Source organism: Antechinus flavipes, chromosome 2 (genome assembly GCF_016432865.1).
Source record: "Antechinus flavipes isolate AdamAnt ecotype Samford, QLD, Australia chromosome 2, AdamAnt_v2, whole genome shotgun sequence".
Taxonomy (NCBI): Eukaryota; Metazoa; Chordata; class Mammalia; order Dasyuromorphia; family Dasyuridae; genus Antechinus; species Antechinus flavipes.
This window is the reverse complement of record NC_067399.1, coordinates 310015675-310039399: the sequence shown is the minus strand read 5'-3', so window position 1 is coordinate 310039399 and position 23725 is coordinate 310015675. Positions and strand designations below refer to the sequence as shown.

The window sequence follows — 23725 nt, the reverse complement described above, 5'->3', positions numbered from 1 at the left end:
TGTCTAAATCATGTACCCATTTTGACTTTATCTTGGTGTGTTGTGAAATGTTCATCTACATCTAGCTGGTGTCCTATTTCTTTCTGCTTTTCTCAAATTTTTGTCAAATATTGAGTTCTTATCTCAAAATCTAAAAATCTTTAGATTTATCATACACTAAGTTATTTTTGTCGTTGACGAGTGTATCTTGTTTACCTAATCTATTCTGCTAATCCACCACTCTGTTTCTTAGGCACTACCAGATAGTTTTGATGATTATTATTTTATAACATAGTTTAAGATCTGGTACTGTGAGGCCACCTTCCTTTGTATTTTTTTTTCCCATTCATTCCCTTGATATTCTTGATCTTTTGTTCTTCTGGATGAATTTTGATATTTTTTCTAGTTCTATCAGATAGTTTCTTTTAGTTATTTGATTGGTACAGCACTGAATAACTAGATTAGGAAAAAATTGTTATTTTTATGATATTGGACTGGTCTACCCATGAGCAAAAAATTTTTCCATTTGTTTAGGTCTGACTTTTTGTGTGAAAAATGTTTTGTAATTGTGTTCATATAGTTCGTATGTTTGTCTTGACAATTAGACTCCCAAATATTTTATATTATTTACAGTTATTTTAAATGGAATTTTTCTTTCTATTTCTTGCTTCTAAGCTGGTCATATGAAGAAATGCTGATAATTTGTGTGCATTTATGTTATCTTCTGCAAATTTGCTTACATTGTTAATTATTTCAAGTATATTTTAAATTGATAATTTATGATTCACTAAGTATGCCATCATATCATCTGTAAATAGTGATAGTTTTGTTTCTTCAATGCCTCTTCATTTCTTTTTCTTTTTTTATTGCTGCAAATCTAACATTTCTAGTCAACAATTCTTCAAAAGAAATTCTACATTATTTTTATTAGGAACAACAAGAACAAAAACAATGATGCTTTAAAAATATTTATTATCATTATTTATAAGAGGCTGTATAGTATAGCAGAAGAAGTCCTATTATGAAATCAGATAGAATTCAAGATCCACAAGTTGCGGGGAACCTTGGGGAAAATCACTCCTTCTTGTTTTGAGTCTTAGTTTTCTTATCTATATAATGATATCTTTCTTCAGTCATTTCACTAAGTTGTGAGAATCAAAAGAGAACATTTATGTGAAAATGCTTTGAAAATAGAAAAAGAAAATAAATATATGAAGGCTAGTATGTTTATTTTTTTTCTCCTTAAGAGTAAGATGTAGCAGGAGCCAGAAAATCAAATCCCAATTCTGACATTTTCTGGGTAACTGGGCTTCTCTGAATTTCAGTTTCCTCATCCAAGGAAAGTACTTTTGTAAAGTCTAAAGTGCTATATAACAGAGAACTATCATTATTATGACTGCTATGACTGTTTGCTCTGGCCAGTGCCATGATTTCCAGTCTCATTCTGGACAGTTAGGTTTTTTGGGTTCCATGGTTATAGTCAGTACCCTTACCTTAGGCAGTCATGATATGTGTGTGTGTGTGTGTGTGTGTGTATGTGTGTGTGTGTGTGTGTGTATGTATGTGTATATATATACTTTTTGCACTTTTTGCATACTGAAATATTCAGACATACATACGTGTATATACAAACATACACACACACACACACACACACATATGAGAAATAGCCACAGATAAATATGTGTATTTAAATATGTGTATGTGTCTTGTGTATTCTTCTTACAACAACCTACAAAGTTTTTTTTCCCAAACTCCCTCTGGGATAACCCAGCCCTGTACACTATAATAAATATTTCTCCAGACGTCACATGCTTTTGACTGGCTACAAGTCTTACAGCAGTAGAATTCCTTAGTACCTTTTCTTTCCCTAATATCAGAGTTAGTATGGAGTGTTTATAAAGGAAGGAGATGCTTCAGTGATTGTTGCTACAGTTGATTGATTTCTGGAAAGGATTTACAATGAAGTAAAATCTTAAAATATTTCATTCCAGAAAAGTGAAATGCCCAAGATCCTAATATCCTCTGTGGTTACAAAAAATCAAACAGAGAAGAAGAAAATGGTGCATCTCTAGGGAAACACTATTGGCTCATATTAGCAATGTGTTGCTTAAGGCAACCAATTCTATACAAACAACCTAATCCCACAGAGGAAGAAAATGGATTCATAAGAGCAAAACTTCTGTCAGAGCCTCTCCCAAGCTCTGAGAAAGGAAAATTTCCTCTAATTCTTTATCTTTATCTCTTAAACAAAGGCAATCTAAAAAAGCTTACTTGGTGAGACTTTTACTAGAGCCTGTTCTAAATTATAAAGTATATGAAATATGGCTAAAAAGCAGAATGAATTTGCAAGTACCTATTCAGAGATGTAAAATCCAACAACTTCCTAATATATAACATCTATGTTTAGCAGTTTTTACCTCCTCCTGTTTCTTTTTTCTCTGATACAGTACTGAGATGCTATAAGGATTAATTTTTAAAGGTATACACTGAAAGAATTTAGAATCCACAAATGAGAAGATAAAGCCTTTTCTCAGAATACTAGATTTTTTAAGGAGACAAAACCTACCTTACTCATAAAATTTTAAATCTAGATCCCCCTAAACACATTGTGTTTCTGTCCCATTACCCTCTGATCCCAAAAGATACTTTCAGTAGTAGGAGCAACAGGAGGGATAATAGTAACATAACACTTTCAGATTTGCCTAAGGGGTGTGTGTGTGTGTGTGTGTGTGTGTGTGTGTGTGTGTGTGGTTTGATTCTCACAATTCTGTAATATAGGTTATTATCCCCATTTAATAAATGAGGAAACTGAAGTTAATTGACATGCGCTGGATCCCACAACTAATAGTTAAATGTTCAAGACGGACTCAAATTCAAATCTTCCTAAGTCCAAACCCAGCACTCTACCTATTAGACTGCCTTACTGTTGTTACTCTGTAACTTTCTAAATATGAGTAATTACTGTATTTTTCAAAATAGAAATCATGACACCCAAGAGGTTCATGGTAGAATCCAGAAGGGATTTCAAGGAGATCTGAGTGACAATACTGGGCATAATTCCATTAAAAATTCCATGAATTAGATTTTCCATGCCTTTCCTATAAAGCTTTGCACTCTCCTTACATATTTTAGTTTCTTCCTTTTTTTTTTTCCCTGATTCCTGGCTTACTTGAACAGAGTCTCAGGAAAGAAATTTGCTCTTATGTTTAAAGGGCCTTTCTTGGTCACCACTTTTCCTCCTCTCACTTTAAAGAAGTTCACCAGGCCCATTTGGATGGGCAAAACAAAACAAAAAAAATGCAGTACTATCATTTGCTCCTTCTCAGCAGAATGTAATCATTTCCATTCTTTGCGTATATGACAGATAGGAAAATAGTAATCATAAATGCTAACTGAAACAGACTCTAAAAAAAATCTGAAAATTGTAACTGGTCTACAAAAAAAATGATCCCACGTCTAGTTTGAGACACAGATTAATTATGAAGAATCCAAGAGTAATGCCTATTTTCACCTCCCTTTGCCTAGTTTTCTTTTTAAAAAAATTATATATTATGTCTAGCACCATACTAACTAACATTAATACACGCTCAAAATATTTGTGGAATATATGTAGAATACATGTTGTTTACCTATACAAGTCTGATTTATCTTCTAGAACCATCTCCAAAATCTTATTATTCTACCTGGTCAATTAAAAAAAATTCAGTCTGTCTTATGCACTTTGAGAAGTAATGTGGCATAGTGGACAGAGTGCTAGGAGAATAAGGACAATTTGGGTTCAAGTCGTACCTTTGAGAATTATTAGACAAAAGTCTATTGGTGACCCAGCTAATATCTTTGGGAATTAAGAAATCCATTAAGACTAAATTATAGGTGAATTGTGCTAAGCTTCGTTCCTTCACTAACAATTATAAGTCCTTGATATATTGCTATATTTAGGTCCCTTTATTATATACTAGAATTATACAATGTTTTTCACCAACCTGCCCCAGGATTTTTTCCTAAGAACATTGCAAAAAATATAATTTTGATTCTACTAAAGAATCTCTGAGCATAGTAAGTAACCATCAGCAAACCTTAGTGGTAAATTAAGACAGATGTTCATTCATGTATATGCCTTTGTCAATATCTCAAACTTGAGTTTTAAATAGCAGTGAACTTTCCCATGTTCATAGTTGAATGGCACTGAATAGCATTATTTAAATAAGTAGTCCACAAATACTTACTGAAGAACTCCTTCTATGGAGCAATGCATCAGGCATTGCTGGGGGGGAAACCACAAAGCTGAGGTCAGGACTGGAAGATCTAGCTGGGTAAGTAATTCTCAGTATCCATTCAGTGGAGCATCAAAAAAATCTAATTGGGAGATTCATGAAGCATGACAAGTTTTTAATTTCCTCTCTTTTTTGTAACTGTCTGCCTTCTGTCTCTGAAGTAAGCAACTGATAACCTTTCCAGAGACCTAAATTTACTCAGGTAAAAGCAAACAAACAAAAAAAAAAAATGGTGGGTAAAACCTGAAAGTTTCAGTTCAGGAAATATCTCTTATAGCAAATCTAATTCCTTATAGACATCTAGGCTACACCCTATGCTAAAGGGTTTTCCTTACATTTCCAAAAACATCAACAGCCAGTGGAAAGTTTTCTCACCTTAGGAGAACTCCCAGCTTCCCTGGCTTCCTTCAAGACTAAGCTTGAATGCTACCTTCTATAGTAGGTACTCATGCCTTCCCTCTAGAATTATTTTCCATCTAAGATATATATTTTGTATGCACGTAGCTATTCATTCAATGAGCTCCTTGAGGACAGAGATTGTATTTCTGTTTTCTGAGTATCACAGAGATTAATGCTGAGCATGACACATAGACATCATTTAATAAATGCTTGCTGAAGATATGATGATCAATTATCGTGACTTGGCTCTTTTCAACAATGAGGTGATCAGACCAATTCCAATAGACTTGTGAGGAAGAGAACCATCTGCATCCAGAGGACTATGGGACTGAATGTGGTTCACAACATAGTATTTTTTTTAAATCTTTTTTTTTGTTGTTGCATGTTTGCTTGCTCTTTTCTTTCTCATTTTTCCCTTTTGATCTGATTTTTCTTGTGAAGCATGATAAATGTGGAAATATGTTTAGAAAAATTTCATGTTTAACCTATAAATATAGGTTACTTGTTGTCTGGGGAGGGAGGAAGAAAAATTTGGAACACAAGGTTTTGTGAGGTTGAATGTTAAAAACTATCTTTGCATGTATTTTGAAAAATAAAAATCGATTAATCTATAAAAATGCTGCTGACTAACTGACTATAGAATAAGCCATAAGGTAAGAGTTAAGAGAATTCTGGCAAATCAATTTCTTTTATTTCTTTTTAAAATTTCTTTCTCTCTATCTATCTATTTTGATGAGGCAATTGGGATTAAGTGACTTGCCAGGATCACACAGCAAGGAAATAGTAAGTGTCTGAGATCAGATTTGAACTCAGGTCCTCCTCACTTCAGGGCTGGTGCTCTATTCACTGCACCACCTAGCTGCCCCAATTGCTTTTGTTTTTCATGTGTTTTATGATCTAATTCTTGCCTTGGGATAGTGGTGATTAAATTATATAAAATTCTCCTCTTCATTTGATATCATTAAGAACAGCTACCTTCCATATTCAAGAAACCTTGTTTTCATTTAAGCTAGCAAAGACGTCTTCCATAACAATTTGAACATGGAAAGAAGCAGCAAATTTAAGCAAAGGTTAAGGAGGGAGAAAAAATCTTCAAACGTAAAAGATAAAAAATTAAATAAAGGATGAAGATGACTAAAAAGAATTGATTAATTATCATAACTATGGCATTTGCTCACACTTAATAGCTATACAATAAGAATTATCTCCATATAGTGGGTTCAAATCCTGGGTCTATTGCTTATTACTTATGTGACCCTGAGCAAGTTGCATAACACCTGTAATCTCTGCTTCTGCATTTACAAAATAAGGTAGTTAGACTGGATGACATCTTTCAGCACAGCCCTAAATTTATGATCCTATGTCATGTAGCACTTGGTAATCTAAGAAGCTCTGGATTGGGAATCAGGTTAGAGTTTAGATCTGCAACTAAGTAGTTTGCCATCCTGTGCAAGTCTATTTCTCTGGGTTTCATTTTCCCCACATGAAAAATGAAGGAGTTCAAATAGTTACCTTCTAAGACTTAAAGACAAATTATAGAATTCTGTGGTTTTAAGAAATATCCACAACCACACCACATTAATTAGAATAACATTTCTCTTTCCACAGATTCTCAACCAGATTTATTTTAAATCTAAATACTTATAGGGTATCTCAAGTCACATCTTATTATCTGAAAATGCAACTAAAATCTTTTCCCAGCTCAACGAATGTTTAAATAAATTCCTTATGCAAAATACTGTACTAAGCAAAGGGGCAGATACAAAATTAGGTAAGACACAATCTGTATCTTCATTTATGTTGTTTTTTTCCTGATTCCCACATTTCTTGATGAGTCTCAGGATCAGAAATTATAGCCAAAAATTATCTTAGTGGTAACATGTTCAAGCTGTGTCATTTTATAAATGAGAATACTGAGTCCCAGAGAGAAGGAGTGACTTTTCCATGATCATCTAAATAATAAGTATCTAGATTCAAAACCAGAATAAATAGTTAGGACAAGGACCTGAGAGAAAGAGTTTTATTCCTAACTCACTTTGTCGTCCCACAATATAGTATCAAAATTGGTGAGGAAGAATTTTTTCTAATAGCTATGGAGAATTTACTTAAAGATAGAGACGGTGCCTTTCCCAAGAGAATCTAACAAATGTAGTGTGAGCTGTATAAATTTAAAATATTAAAAAAAATAGGCAGAAACTTTTTCTAAGTTATCTTTAGATAACCAAATATTTTTTTAATTAAAGCTTTTTAATTTTTAAAAGATATGCATGGATAAATTTTCAACACTGACCCCTGGCAAAACTTTTTGTTCCAATCCCTCCCCTCCCCTAGATAGCAAGTAATCCAACATATGTTAAACATGGTAAAAATATATGTTAAATTCAATATATGCATACATATTTATGCAAATATCTTACTGCACAAGGCAAATCAAATCAAAAAGGAAAAAAATGAGAAAGAAAATAAAATGCAAGCAAATAACAATAAAAAGAGTGAAAATGTTATGTTGTGGTCCACACTCAGTTTCTACAGTCCTCTCTTTGGGTATAGATGGCTCTATTTAACACAATATCATTGGAACTGGTCTGAATCATCTCATTGTTGAAAAGAGCCATGTCCATCAAAACAATAGCTGTGTACAATGATCTCCTGGTTCTGCTCATTTTACTTAGCATTAGTTCATGTACATCTCTGCAGATCTTTCTGAAATCATCCTAATTGTTTCTTACAATATAATATTCATATACCATAACTTATTCATTCTCCAACTGATGGGCATCCACTCATTTTCCAATTTCTTGCCACTACAAAAAGGGCTGCAACAAATATTTTTGCATATATGGGTTCCTTTCCCTACTTTAAGATTTTTTTTTAGGATATAAGCCCAGTAGAAACACTACTGGATCAAAGGGTGTGCACATTTTGATAGCCCTTTAGACATATTTCCTAATTGCTTTCCATGATGGTTGAATAACTCACAACTCCACCAACATTGTATTAGTGGCCCAGTTTTCCTATAACCTCTTCCAACATTCATCATTGTCTTTTCCTGTCATCCTAGCCAATCTGAGAGATGTGTGGTAATAACCAAGTATTTTCAAAGCAAAACTATTCTTCCTATCTGAATGAAGATAGAACAAGGGCTTATAATTCAGAAAATCAAACTTGGACTTTTTCTGATGTTATGGAAACTGCTCAAAGAGTACTACTACTATCTTCAGATTTGGTCATTCAATACAGATTTAGTTCCAGAATGGTCTTTCAAAATAAGCATGGTGTTCCAGTAATAATACTGTATTTAGAGTCATATGGCCAGAATCTGATGCCAGGTCTGCTACTTATCTGAATGAACATAGGTAAAGAACACATTTCTCTACTATACATAAAACAGGAAAGTTGGCTTGGATGATCCCTGAAGTCAAGCTATCAATAAACATTTATTTATTCTATCTACTATGTAATAGTAGGCACTGTGCTAAGTTATGAGAATGTAAAGACAAATAATCCCTTTTTTAAAGGGTGCTCTGCTCCAATTTTCCTGTCATTAAACCTTTCCCCCTCCTATTCAACAATAACTTCTCTTATTCCCACTACTGCAGGAGAGAACTCAAAATCCCCTTTCTACTTGAAACTTCAGAACCATTCTATCATTTCCATTAAGAATGGAGGAGCCTTTCTAGGCTACCAATAATCCTATGGAACAAATGTAGATGCTCATGCAATTTGGATGGGTGGAAAATCACCAACAAACAACATCCTTTCTATAAATGGAAGACCTCTAGGCCTTATCATTAACCCTGTTGCTATACCTTCCAGATCTAAAGGCACTACCCATATAACCTGCTAATGTACCTAAGAACTTTTGGGGTCTTGCCATCAATACCCTGTGGTACACCATTAGAAATTCCTGGCTTTTTCTTGGGCATAGCAGCTGAACTCTCTTATATTTGTTGTCTTACTCATTTAGAGAGTGCCATTTTTGAGTTTAAGAGGCTATCTAACTTTTCCATTTCTTTCTCCAACTCTTATAGGTGCTTGGCACATAGTAAGCACATAGAAATGCTTTTCCTTTTATCCTGGGAGTTTGCATTCTTTGGAAACAAGCGCATGCACACATATATAAGATTGATTTAAAATATAAAATAGCTAGAGAGAAGACTAGAATTCAGGGTAGTGATAACAACTAAGATTTATATAAAATTTTGAAGTTTGCAAAATACTTTACATATATTATGGTCAAAGACACAGAAAAGCTGTCCTGACAGGGATGGACAATGTAGAGGATAAAGATATTATTGTTATTATTGAAATGAAATAATAGATGATACAATTTTTCTCTTTGAAACAACTGGGAAACATTAAGATAAGTTTATTTTAAAAAGGTACAAAGACAATGCATGAATAATGGATCAAAGTGCTGTTGAAATGTAATTAAATCAAAGAGTTATTGTTGGGTTGTGGGATATTAATTCAAATGAAGAGAACCAAGGATTCTTATTAAAAACACCTTTAAAACATGATCTAAACATACATACAGGGAAAAATAAACTCAAGTAATTAGTTAATAATGGAAATCCCAAGAGTAGGATCTATTTTGATAGTTAAAAATTTTTTGATGATATTTTGAACCCTGAAATTCTATTTCAACAAATACACATACAATTTTCCAAAGAAACTAGAAGTGGTTAGGTAATTTAGAAGATTGAATAAGACCATGGATAACAGTCAACTAACTTTACCTGAGGATAATGAATGTCTATTCACTTTTTGTTAACACTAAAGTTGAACTTTCAAACAGTTTTACAGAGGAAGGAAATATAAAAACCTTAGCTTTAAAAGACTATTTTGCCCTATCCAGGAAGACTAATGTGATCATACACATTTTTATATCACCAATGAATGACTGTTGGTGTGAATTTATATTACAATTTGAAATCTGAAGAAGCACATAAAAAGATGGTATAAATAATAATGTGGCAAAATCTATATTTCTTTGATTTTGTCAAGTTTGATAGACTATTTAAAGGGTCAGTTACATTTCTCATTTCACCCCAAGAAAAGTCAGAAGAAGGAAAAATAATTTCTAAGTGAAAAAAATCAGGAAAGACTTTTTAAGTTTCTCCCTAACTCAAAAATTGTATGATTGCTAGAGCAGTGAACTACTATTTATGTTTATGTAAATATTGAATTTAAAATAAACTTAAATAAAACACACAAGAGTACACTCTGTATCTGTTGCTCTGCCCGGTTTCAACTCTATGGAAAAAGATGCCCCCATGACAGTTACCTCCTGCTCCCCTCCTCCTTTTTCTTTCCTTCTTTTGAGTGCTATTTCTCCCCATTTGATTGTAATCTCCTTGAAGTCAAGGACTAGCTTTCTTTATATTAATTGTATTTCTAGCACTTAACATAGGGCCTGGCACATAATAGGTACAAAATACATTTTTAACTGAAATGGATGTTTGGATAACAGTTTTTCCCCTCCCTATAAATTATCTCAATCTCATTTATAGGAATCTAGAAAAGACTGAGCACAAGATCCATTAACATAAGAACCAACATTATTGTTCACATGGGACACTGATACAGGCTGTGTGGCAAACCTATTTGGAAGAATAAAAAGTCCAACTAGGTCTTGACCTGAAACACCATTGCAAAAAGGAAAGGGATAGGGAAAGAGAAAAACAAAAGCAAGAGTAAGAAAAGAAAAGGGGAAAGGGAAAGGAATCTGAGGCATTGGCAAACAAAGTATAGATGAGATCAATGTAATACCACCTTATGTTTATATAGTACTTTTTGATATTCAAAGTATTTTCACATGTATTTTATCTTATTCAATCCTTACAACAATCCAGTAGAATAGGAATAGGAAAAATCATTACCTCCACTTTGCAGATAAGGAAACTAGACAAAGACATTTAGGAACTAAGCTCATGATATACAACTAGGAAATGACAGGGCTGGGTCTAGAATTCAAATTTTCTAATTTCTAGCCTAATTTTCTTAAACTATAAGACAAATTGTGTCAAGAGTCTATAGAAAGACTAATGGTTACACAATTAATAGTCAATACACATTAAGTGTCTACAGTATGTCAGGCACCACATTAAGTGCTAGGGATACAGAAAGAAGCAAAAAAGTCATTCCCTGATTTCAAGGAGCTCACAATCCAATGTGGGAGACAACATGCAAATATATACAAACAAGCTATATACAAGAATAATTGGAAATAAGAGAGGGAAGGCACTAGAATTAAGAAGGGGCAGAAAAGGCTTTCTATAGAAAATGGGATTTTAGTTGCCAGGGAAGCCAGGAGGTGGATGGAGATGAGGAGGGAGAGCATTCTAGGGTGGGCTGGGATAGGGATGGGGGATGAGGAGGAAAGAACAATGTCCATAGCCAAGAGGCAGATTATCTTGTTTGTGGAATTTCAAAGATACCAGTATCACTAGATCAGAAAGCACATGGGGGTGGGAGGTGTAAGAAGACAGGAAAGAGAAGAACTGGGTCATAAAGGTTCTGATAGCCAAACAGCATCCTAATGGTGACAGGAAGCATTTGAGTTTATTGAGGTTGCCATGTATAACCTACACTTTAGGAAAATCACTTTAGTGGTTGAGGCAGGCAGATCGACCAATAAGATATTGTGATCTCACCAGGGGTGAGATGATGAAGGTCTACACCAGAATGTTGGCAGCATCAGGGAAGAGAAGGGGTTGTATTGGGATGGTAGTGCAGCAGTGAACCTATGAAGTCTTGGCCACAGATTATACATGGAGAAGGCTGTGAACCTGAGGGCCTGGAAAGATGGTGTTGCCTACAATTCTAGGAAAGGTAAGGGATGGGGATGGTTTTAGGGAAAGATAATGAGTTTGGTTTTGCACATGTTGAGTTTAAGATATTTCATTGACTTTAGTGATAAGTGGAGATATTTAGGAACCTCTCATGGTTCTCAATGGCAAGCTATTAACAGAGATCCTATTTTCCAGAACTAAGCCTTTCCCCTCCCAACAAAGCCGTGCCCTGAACTTGATCTTTTGCGCTCACCTTCTGGAACTGTTGGTCCCTGAGCTCAACAACAGGTCCAGACACAAAACTGCTATGAATGGACTTTTTGTTGCTAATCAATCTTAACTCATTAATTGCTGTTGTGCCTCACTATTGTTGCTACACTATATTGTTTGACTCTTTGTATAACCATAAGTATATAAATTGAAGTTCAGCCACAGAAGTGGGTCCTCCCAATAGGTTTGGGGGCCCAGCATGTGTTTAATCTGCCTCCTTCTTGAAAACCATTTCCCTCACTTTGAAATTAAACTTGTTTGACTTCTGATTCTCCTGTTTCTAACCTGCTCAGCTCAGCTCTGGCCATCCACAGATTAGCAGCAGACATAAGCTAGCTTGAATTCTTATAGCTTACATCTAGTCTATTTACCATGAAGCAAAAACACTCATTTCTGAGAAAAAGTAAGTCAAAGCTTAGAAGCCATTCTACTACTCTGGCAAAACACCACTTTAATGAGGGAAGTATAATTAAATAACACACATGTTCTAAATTTGCCTTGAAATACATGTAGGTTTAAATATGATATATGTTTGGCAAAATACCGGATTGGGTTGTGCTAAATCCAAAATATTTAAAATATAGTTCAAGGATATTTGATGGAGCATGAGAAAAAAATAGTTTAACCATCCCTCAAAGAGTGGACTAATTTCACAGAAGAAAACATTTGGCTACTTAACAAAGAAAACACAGAGCATCAATAAAATCTCTGTTTTGTTAGTATTCTTGATTTTCATGCTGTGCTACAACTTTCCCTTGACAGAACTACAAATCAATATTACATTTTATGTGTGAGCACAATCCAACTACAGTTAAGTTAGATAAGTAGTGTCGTGGGAAAAAAAGTCACTTGAGATTAGGATACCTCAGTTCTAGATCTAGCTAGCTGTGACCAGAAATCAATTACCACAGATTCTTGAAAAAGATGAAAATAATAAAATGATTAACTTTTATATAGCATTCAAAGGTTTCTAAGATACTTACATATACCTCACAACAAACCTTGGAGATAGGAAGCACAGTTATCACTAACTTCATTATCTATGATAACATCATTACATCAATAGAATATATCAAAGGCAGGATTGAAATATAGATATTCTTGACTTCAAGCCTAGAACTCTATTCCTTAAGACAGGTTGCCTTTTTAAACAAATGGGTTGTGACCACTTAAATTAAAAAAAAAGAATATCACCATTAGTCAATGAGAGTTCATTAAGACCAAGTTCAAGCTTCTTAGCTGGCATCCCAAGCTCTACATACTTCCCACCCTCACCCCATCTTATGCCATGCTATTTCTAATTTGTTTCATTAATACCCTACATTTACAATATTTCAGCCCAACTGGAGCATTCACCAGTCTTTATATGTGTCCAGTGATTTTCCTACTTTCGAGTCCTTGCTCAAGCCATTTATTATAACTGGAGTCTCCATCTCCACATCACTTTATCTCTTGAAATCTGATTTATATTTCAAAGATCTAGCTCAAATACCACCTCCTCCTTGATTTTCTTAAGTAAAAAATGGTCTTTCCTTATTATAACCTCTCCTAGCTTTTTTTATCTATTCTGTTATTACTGCACTTTTTTTTTTTAGGAGAACTTACTATCTGGCATTGATTATATACCTTCTGAGCTTAAATTACTAACAATAGATTTAACTGGGACCAAAGAAACCTAGACTCTGAAGGAGTTTTTGTTTTGGCTGTTAGTTCTTTTTTTGTTTATTTTTTGGTGTAGAGGTGATGCTGGAAGTGTGTGTGTGTGTGTGTGTGTGTGTGTGTGTGTTGGCACTTGCATGAACACTGCATGGAACAGATATACCTCGATAGCAAATCATGTGAAAAAGGTTTTAATTTAAATACAAGTTCAATATAAGTCCATAAAGTGACATGGCTATTAAAAATCTAATACAACCTTAGGCTGAATTAACAGAAGTATTTGATGAGATCAAAAGAGGTAATGGTTTGGTCATACAATATCTGGGGCATTAGGTTCAATTCTAGACTCCTAATATCAAAAGGAATTTTCATAAACTGGGTGATGTCTAGGAGAGTAAAAAGGACAGTGAACTGTAAAGATGAATTGCAAACATTATTACCTTAAAATCAACTGAAAGAACTCAGGAATAATTTTTCAAAAAAAAAAAAAAAGAAGAAGCAAAAAAGAATTAATTTGGTAAAGGAGGGATGAGGTCATTGTTTGGGACTCTTCATTATCTGTCAATGCCTTGATTATGCCTTCTAAATCAAACTCTCTAGGGCTTGGATAATTGTTGGTCCATTCACACCTCAGAGGATGAGCAATTAAGTCTCAGAATTGGGGATAATTGGATTGGCCCAGGCTACTGTGGAAGTTAGCCATCTCTTTATATTTGGCTTATAAAAAGAAGCAAATAGATTTGGTGGAATAGCTAAACTGACATCCACAGACAGCTGAGACTTGACAGAAAACTTTGGTGAGGAGGAGGAAGAGGGGCAAGTAGGTCAAATCTGTATATTGTCATAAAGTGACATGGCTACTAAAAATCTAATACCTTAGGCTGAATTAACAGAAGTCCCCTGGAACCACCTATCCCCTTTCTCCTAGATAAGTTGGCCAGATATCTGGTGGCAGATCATTTTGGCCTAAGAGAGGGCAAAAACTTGGGACAGTAGAACAGTGGCAAGACTTCCTGGCCATGAAGCAGGTAATACAGGTTACATGATAGGATTAGCCTCCAAGAAGCTGTAAAACACAAGTTTTCTGAAGGTTTCTTCACACTTCCTGGACAGAGATTTTAGTGCAAGACTCGTCAGATGAAGTAGAAGCAAGGAACGAAACCAAAACATGGAAGAGCAAAATTGAACTTTGCTCTTCACTTTTATCATTCAGACAATTCATTCAGACAATTTCTCTTTTCTTAGAGGGTGAGGGGGATTCTAAACTCTTACAGTAGTACTATAAATTGAGGGGCCAATAAGTGTCCTGGGGTAGAAAATAAGACATCTTAGAATGTGAATGTGTTCTCCTTTACAAGGAGTACAAACCTTTAGTGTAGTATAGCTGATGGGCTATATAGGTTGGGGGTGAAGCTAGGCATATTGGAAAGGGAAGGAAAATTGAACTGATTATAAGTTATTGAGAATCTTTTGTAGTTTTCTGCTGTTGGGGTAAAAGAGAAGGTAGATGTGAAATGATGATTTGGGGTGACAATCCCAAAGACTGAACTAGGTTTGTCTGCTGATTACAGAATATTGGAACTCATGCATGACAGCAGTTTAGGCAGCTGAAGACCTATGAATTAGACTCATTTTATGTTGCTCAAGAGGGCACTAAGGACTAATAGACATTAGAAAGACACAAATTTCATTTCAATACATAGAACTGGAATGGGTTGCACAGGAGAAAGTTCTCTGTGATTGCAGCTATTCAAGTAGACAATTATTTCACCTCTGTGAAGTACATCTTCACTGGGTAAAAAGCTGAACTAGTAGGTATCTTCTAAAGGAAGTTTACAATCCCTTAGCTTTTAAATATCTAGAGTCTAAAAATCATCCAAGAATTAGGGGACTGGCTTTGTTTTTTTGTTTTGCTTTTGTTTTTTTGTTTTTTTTTAAATTGTAAGCACTTGATGAAAAGGCAAAGAACTATTTCTTATTTATCTTTGTACAGCCTGATATTTTGGACTAATTTACCTCTTCTCTTCCTGGATCTATTTATGCTTTTAATTTTCTTAAGATAACCAACTCTACCAGACCCCCATCTTGCCTCCATTTTTTAATATACATCTCACTGTTCTCCTATAGCTAGATATAAGTGCTCTATTCATTTCCATGGGACAGAAATGTTTTGGGTCAAGATGCATTGTCTCACTTTTGCTCTTCAGTCATTCCTCATACCATATTAATGCCTGCAGTTCATATACATAATATCACATGCAAAGAGTGAATTATTTTTTAAAAGCCAAAATAATATATCACTAATAGGAGCTTTTTTCAATTCAGAAATCTATTATTCCCTGTTGGAAACGATTTCAAAAGCAAGGTGCCTTCAACTCTCTTTGACCTCAGCTTCTAATTTGAAATCAGTATTGAAGAATTAATTTTTTCCATTGAGGACTAATAGAGCTTCTCAGCTTTGTCAAAACTAGAAATGTTTATTAGAAAGAAAGAAGAGAAAAAGATGGCTGGAATGGAAAAACACTCTTACCTAGCCTTAATTCTATTGACATTTCCTTTGATAATGAATCAAACCCAAGGGCAGTCCTGAACCCATGAATACATATACTGAGCTATATAATCCTTAGCCTGCTTCACATCCTGTGATTAAACCAAGGTGAGGAAATTGATTTGTTTTCTTTCTCCTAATTGTCCCTATGGAGGAAAAATGAAAGTAAAGAGTAGGTAGAATACATATAGTTTCCATTTACAATTATGCGACCAGACAAAATTGTCTTGTGCTGGCAGCTAAATCCCCAGCAGAACTCCTGTTTTAATGACAAAAGCTAGCAGCTCTGAGAAGTATATTACAATGCAGGAGTCAAGTGAACAGGGGGCTGGGGAACCATAATACTTTCAAACACAAAGAAGAGGATTTTGCCCTGCCTTCCAGGACTTCCTAAGGTGAAATGAATAGCATCTGTACATGGCTACTATCCAGAGCCTGCTGTGTTGCTGAGCAAAAGAGATGATTATTTAGGCTCAAGACTGAAGCTAAAATTCCATTGCATCCTCTTTTCTATATCTACCTTTCTCACCATTTCTACTTCTACTTTAAACTCATACAGAGAAAAAAATTTGAGCTTATGGAGAGCTGACAAAAAAGATACAAGACCAGCAATCATTTTTCTCAAGGCCAGTCTTACATCTTAAAGCTCTCAAAAGATAAAATCACTATTGTCCTCGACCTTAAAAACAAAACAAAACCAACACAAACCTTCACCTGATCCTACAATGCCCACTGGCTGTCATCCTATATCTTTCTATCTCTTCATGGCTAAACTTCTTGAGGAAGTAATATATACACATTTTCTCTCCTCTCATTCTCTTCTAAAAACTCTGAAATCTGGTTTCTCATTTCATTATCCAACTGAAACAACTTTCTCCAAAATTAGCAATGATCTCTTAATTCCCAAATCCAATGGCTTTTTAAAATTCATTTTAAGATTCTCTCCAGCCATTGATACTCTTGATCACCTTCTCCTCCTAGATATTCTTTTTTCCTTAGGTTTTTATGACCCTTTCCCTGGTTCTTCTTTACTTATCCAAACACTCTTCAGTCTCCTTTGCTAGTTCTTCATCCATGTCATATTCTCTTTGTGGTATCCCCAAACCTCAGTCCTGAGTCTTCTTAACTGTGCCACAAATTCTATGATCCAGTTTTACTAGCCTACTTGCAAATTCCTTGAACAAATACTTAACTCTCATATTTACATTGACTATTCCCCATTCCTAGAAGACTGCCACCTCACCTCCACCTCCTAGTTTTCATGTCTTTCTTCAAAATTTAGCCCAAAACTTATACTCTGAAGGAGGCGAGGCTTTTCCTAGTCCTGTCAGTTGTTAATATCATTCCCTTTCAGATTTCCTTCTTCTATTATGTATTTATCTTATATGTATCTGGTAATTTACATATTGTCTCCTCAATCAAAATATAAACTCCTACAAGGCAGAGAATTGGTGGTGTTTTTTTTTTTTTTTAATTCTAGCACCTATCTTAGTAATTGGCACATAGTAAATAATAAATAATGCTAATTGATCTGACTTGACTTGTTTCCTTTTTACATTTACTTGATATCTCCTCATTCCTTCCCTGAGAATCAAGGATCTGGAGTTAAAGGGAACCTCAGAGGCCATTTGGTCCAATTCTCTGGTCTTACAGATGAGAAAACTGAGGCCTAAAGAGTCCAAATGACTTGCCTTAAGATAATAGAAATCATAACCATAGTAATTGAGGCAAGACTCAAAATTAAGTCCTCTGATTCAAGCAGTAAAACTTTTTAAAAATAATATGCCTAATACTTTGGTTACAACTACATGATCTTATAACCTCAGTACTATCAGGGTAGCTATTATTTCATCTAGAGATGATAAGCAAAGTAGTTTGACAAGGAATAATACTTCATTAGAAGTACATTGAGGTATCTAACTTTATAGATCATGTCATCAGTTTTAGCTTAAATAGCTTACAATTTCTAGATGAGATTATTGTCCCAGATATGACATTAGTTTCTGACCAAGGATCATTAATGCTTAATGAAAAATATCTATGATCAAACTTCTCAACGTTTGTCTTAGTCCAAAGGCTAAAGAAATTACAATTTTTCATTTTTCTCTTTTATTTTCTTTTTCTTTCAAGTGTTCATTTGGAAAATATTTGATAAGAGAAAATGAACATATCTGCAAACAAAATAACTCAATGCTATGATCAGCTTTATTCCTACATTTGATTATATCAATACATCTTACACAAAGTCTCTTCTTCTTAGGTGTAGGCAAAGAATAGGAGGAAAAAACCTAATCGAAGGACATATATTGTTTCCCATCTTTAAGAAGCTTGAACTTATCTCCTAAAGAATCACCTGAGAAGAGCATCCTTCTGCAAATAGATTTCCATAACAAACCGGATAATTTATATTCAATCAAGTAAAACATCTCAGCAGTTGATCTGTATTTCCCTACATTTAAGGAGACTAACTACATTAATATAGCTGTGTCTTTAAACAATGACTCATAGCTCTGCTCAGAGGGGAAAAAAAAAAAAAAAAAACCCAGCTTCTTTCTAAAGCAGTCTCTCTTTTTCCCCATTGAATCAGGGAGTTAAAAATCAGCCCATGTAGCCTTACTACACAATCCCACTCTTCCAAAACTTGTGTCTTATTTATATGATTGATGCCTAACAGGTGCTATCTAAACTGTTGCTTGGATTCAGGTAAGTTGCTTAAAGAAAAGAATATTCTCAACATTCTTGCCTCATTTCTGTCTTTGCATCTTTAAACTGGATAAGCTTAGATGTCTATTAATTTCTACCATTCAATTCCTTTCTTACTTCCTTGACTGGGATCAGACCCTAGGAGTAATTTTTATTCAAGTTTGTCAGAAAATCATATTCATATGGAATGGGAAAATGGAGACACTAGAATTTTACTTTTGAGATAAATTAATCATGTCTATGGCAGGTGAGCCATATTTGAAATATCATTATATACTAAAGCTTTTCCATGTTAAGATTTTTAAACCAGGTACAGGGATCCTCTAAAGTATATCTTAGACCGGACAAACATTTTCACTCTCCTGAAGTGAAAAAATTCCTTCTGGTGAAAGAAATGAGACTATGGAGGAATGATGAAACAGTAAATCACAGAAGGAACACAGAAGAGTTACTGAAACTAAGCATAATTTTACTGGATATACATTTCCCCTCTTCTATCCTCTCCTCAAACCTTTGAAAAGGAGAAGGCTGAGGCTTCTTATGAATCACAAGGAAGACAGTGTGTTAGCTTCATAATTGACCAGGTTATTTGGAAGATTAACTAGTCAATCTTTATCAATTAGTTACTCTTCTGATGGTGAGGCCTCCTGCTTTTTCTCTGGGAACCCAAGAATAACAAAGTGTCTCTGAAAATTACCTAAATACTCTAGGAATGGACTTTGAAAAACCACTTAACTCTGAAATGGAGAGGCAAACAACATTGAAATACAAAGTGGCTCACATCTTTCATATAAAAATCATCAACGGCACTAGAAATCAACAAGGAAAATGTCTTTTGAATTAAAGAAACCAATGAAATGGTATACATCATTTCTTTTACATGCCCTTTTTTCTTACCCTCAATCCAGTACATCATCAATACATATATATTAAAGATTTCAAATATAAAAGCAGTCAAGAAAGGCTTGTCCACTTACTAGTATTCCATAGGCGAGAAAAAGTAAACATGACTCTCTAGTCTACTATTTAGTTTAAAGCATTAGGGGTCATAGAATGCACAGACTGATATGAAGAATATTTACATTATGACAGGAAAAACTGCAAAGAAACAGTAGAATGGAGTAGTTTCTAGGGTCCCAATTTTTATCTCCTTCCAGATGCTGTCTGTCTCTTTTTTAAAATGAACTTTATTCTATGTCAATAGAGCTCTGCGGGCAGAAGAGATGTGTGGGAGGCAGAGAAAAATGAAAGATTTAGCTTTGTACATACTGTTCACAGTTCATAGATATATGGAGGGGAAAATAAATGGATGGAGGAAAGGACTGGTGCTGAATAGAATCTGCAAATGCCTCATTGTAATATATATAAAATAATAACAATATTAATTAGCACTTATATAATTCTTTAATATTTAGAACAAAACACTTTATATGTATATTATCTCATTTGATCCTTACAATAATGCCAGAATGAGGCTAATATTATCCAGAATGACACTGCTAATGACTAAGGCAGATTTTGAACTCAAGTCTTCCTAATTCCAAATCCAATTCTAAATATGCACTGTGTCAATCATCTCATATGTTCCCTGACATTAAAATTCTGGTGAATCCAATGAAACCTACCTTCTTATTGCAATTTTTATGTTACTTTGGATGGAAATGTTCTGAACAAAGTCCTAACAAATACCACAAACCAAACTGGATAAGAGAGCTTTAAAGAAAGAAAGATACTGAAATGTCTTTCACTTTGATTTGTCTTACCAGCAGAATCAGCTCCTGAGGCTCCACCACTTGTTTGCTCTTCAGCATCAAGAGTTTGCATGTCTATATAAGATGGGCCAATACTTGGGCTACTAGTGTCCTCAGAGTGGGTGGTCCAGCTGCTCTCTGAAGCGAGGGGACATCTTCCCAAGGTGTTGAAAGAGGGACATGTCCAGCAGGACATGGTTAGTGGTGAGGCTAGAGACAAAAAAAAAAAAAAAAAGCAACTACTATTAATGAATAGTGCTACCTTCACTGATATTGTTTCTCCCCTTTAAGAGTTCAAAGAGTTTTCATAATTCTTATCTCATTTGATTCTCAAAGTAGTCATCTGAGACAGAAGGGTAAATAGAATGAAAGAAGAAGCTAGATAATTTATTCAAAGACACATCATAGGTGATGTCAGGTTTATAGTTTAGCATAGACTTTAGGTTATAACTTTGCTCAAAACAAAGAGAAATGAATTTAGCAGCAACATTTTGAAGTTCATGCATTTAGAGATAGATCATCATCCTCAATATAATCAATTCATTCATATTCCTAAGCAAATGTATTTGTGTTGTATATAATATTACATATCTGAGTACAGCTTATAATTATGTTTGTTTTGTAAAGCTATTGTATATATACCTACAATGGTAACCTTTTTCCTCTTTCTTTGTTGCCCTATCATCCTTTAACCCTCTAACTCAAAACCTGTTTTCTAGGAAACCTTTTCTGACTTTCCCCAATCTGTAGCTTTCTTCTCCCTTGACCTCATATTCCATTTAACTTTTATCTCTCTTATTCACTCATGTAATATTTCAAAGTTCAATCAATTTTTTTTCAATGAACAAAAATTTATTTTCTTTCTCTACCACTACCCCATCCATTGCAGGGGGAGAATTCTTGTGAAAGATGGATATAGCCAAGCAAAACAAAATACTAATCAAGTATCATAACAGAAAGCTTTTTAAATTGTGCATCATGATTCCCTATAAAGATTGCATAACTGAACATGGGGGTCACAAAATTATGATTTATTATCAATCAATGTTTTTATACTTTTATTACCTACTTTAATCTATGTTTATATATGTATACTTATAATTATATGTCTATATACCTGGGGTCACATAAAATTTTCTCAAGCAAATAGGAATTGGGAGCTAGAAAGCCCATGATATATTAGACTTATCTGTGTTTGGCACACTTTTCCCTGCTATGCTGTAAGTTCCACAAAACCACTCACCACCAGTATTTTATTTGTCCTTGCATACCTCCACTGTCTAGATTAAAATTGTTTTAGTTGTCCAACTGTGCCTGACTCTATATGACCTCATGGACCATAGTACATCAATCCTATCTGTAATGTCCAGGATAGCTTTCTGGAGGATCTCTGGATGGGCCTTGATCCTTAGGTGGAGAAATAATGAATGCAGGAAAGCCACGAGGATGGTCAAAATGGAGTCCTGAGTTTTCTCTGTGTCTGTGTCTGAGACTCCTTCCGTGTCTGTGTCTGAGAGACTCTCTCTTAAATACCTCAGTATGATTATATCACTACAACAACTGAGCATTTGCCAACTGCCTATTACATCACCATGACATTAAGTATGTTTAGAGAACCATTATCTCACACTGAGTATACTATAACTATAAGCACTCTGCTTCCTTGATTTAAGTACACCTTTTCAGAGTTTGGTTCTCACCTCCCTTCCTGAGAAGTCAGGGAGGGAGGATCACTGTCTTTTTGGTGTTTTCACCTCCTTTCCTGAGAAGCCAGGGAGGGCATAAAACAAAAGAAAGCAGGAGATGTAGAGAGTCAGAATTGTGAAAAGGTGTAGCAGGATGCTTATAGTTAAGCACCTACTCAGTATGAGATAATGGTTCTCTAAACATATACTCAATGTGATGGTGATGTTAATGGGCAGTTGGCACATGTTCAGTTGTTGTAGTGATATAATCATACTGAGGTATTTAAGAGAGAGTCTCTCACATACAGACACAGAGAAGACTCAGGACTCCATCTTTGACCAGCCTCGTGGTGGCTTTCCTGCCTTCATCACTTTTCCACCTGAAGACCAAGACTCATCCAGGGATCATCCAGAAAGCTAGCCCAGACATTACACCTATCCATGGAGTTTACTTGGCAAAGATACCACAGTGGCTTGTCCATCCATTAAGTCAGAGGTAAGACTGCTTACAGTTACACAGCTAGTAAGTGTCTGAGTCTGGATTTGAAGTCAGGTCTTCCTGAAGCCAAAGCTAGCACTCTACACACTGAGCCATCTAGCTGCTTAGATAATGCTCTGTTTGTTGTTTTAGCCTTGTTCTTTGTCTTTTGGTTAGAAATAAAAATTTCTTTCTTCTGGGTTAAACTTCTCCCCACAAATCTGATATCCTACAATATAGTATTCCAAATTCTCTAATGGGAAAAAGTATATTATCTGGATTATTTCTTTTTGTTTTATGGCCCAAATTCAGCATTTTTTAATATCATATTTGGAGATTAAAAGTACAGTGTTTCAAAGCACTCAGAGCTCTGGAAGCTGCCTTGCCTTCCTGAGAAAAGCAAGATAATTAAAATTATCATAGTCACTGCCCTCACATTTTATCCTCTCAAATTTACTGAAAAGCACAGAATATCTCTGGTTAATGACATGTGCAAGTTTATTCATTTGGAAGTGTCATATTCAAATTCAGGAAAATATTATGTTTGTTCCATGCATAGGTGAGTTAGCTATATAGTGATGAACCAAGGTATAATCCCAGATTTCAAGAAACACAGTCTGGTAGGAGAAATAAAATATGTACAGATAAGTCTACTACAAATAACAAGAGAAGTGAATGGGGGGGGGTATGAACAAAAGGGTACTAAAAGACTTAAGGCAGGAAAAGGACTTAGGAACATCCTTGTGGGAAAATAAGGCAACTGTGCTGGACTTTGGGGAAAAGAGAAGGCTTGAATAGGCAGAGATGTGAATATGTAGTGGAAGAGTATTTTGTCTATTGCTGGCATTGGAGACTGTACCCATAAGACCACAAAGGTAAAAGAGGGAAGAACTATACTGATAAAGAGTAAGTAATCTAATACAGCTAGAACTCATAGTACATAAATAGGAATAGTGTGAAATAAGACTGAAAAGGTAGGTAGGCCTTAGGAAGTGAAGACGGACACTCAGTGGGGAACATGATTAGGGCAGTATATTAGACAATAATCCTTCCCAAAGAAACCTCACTTGATCTAACACCAGGGACATGGGATGAGGGTATTCAAGCAAGTTCTGGTTTCCTGGCTTGTTTGCTTTCTGAAGAAATACTGCTGAAGTGACAACTGTGTTCTGAGACCTCAAA

The 23725-nt window shown here is 34.9% G+C and overlaps 1 protein-coding gene across 1 annotated transcript in view; it reads right to left on the bottom strand.

Moving 5' to 3' along the window:
* Positions 1-23725, bottom strand: part of STON2 (stonin 2) — a 190946-nt gene that overhangs the window by 99168 nt on the left and 68053 nt on the right. Inside the window, exon 4 of the mRNA XM_051977463.1 lies at positions 20393-20590. Coding sequence (XP_051833423.1) covers positions 20393-20590 — 198 coding nt within the window. The remainder of the gene's footprint in view (positions 1-20392; positions 20591-23725) is intronic.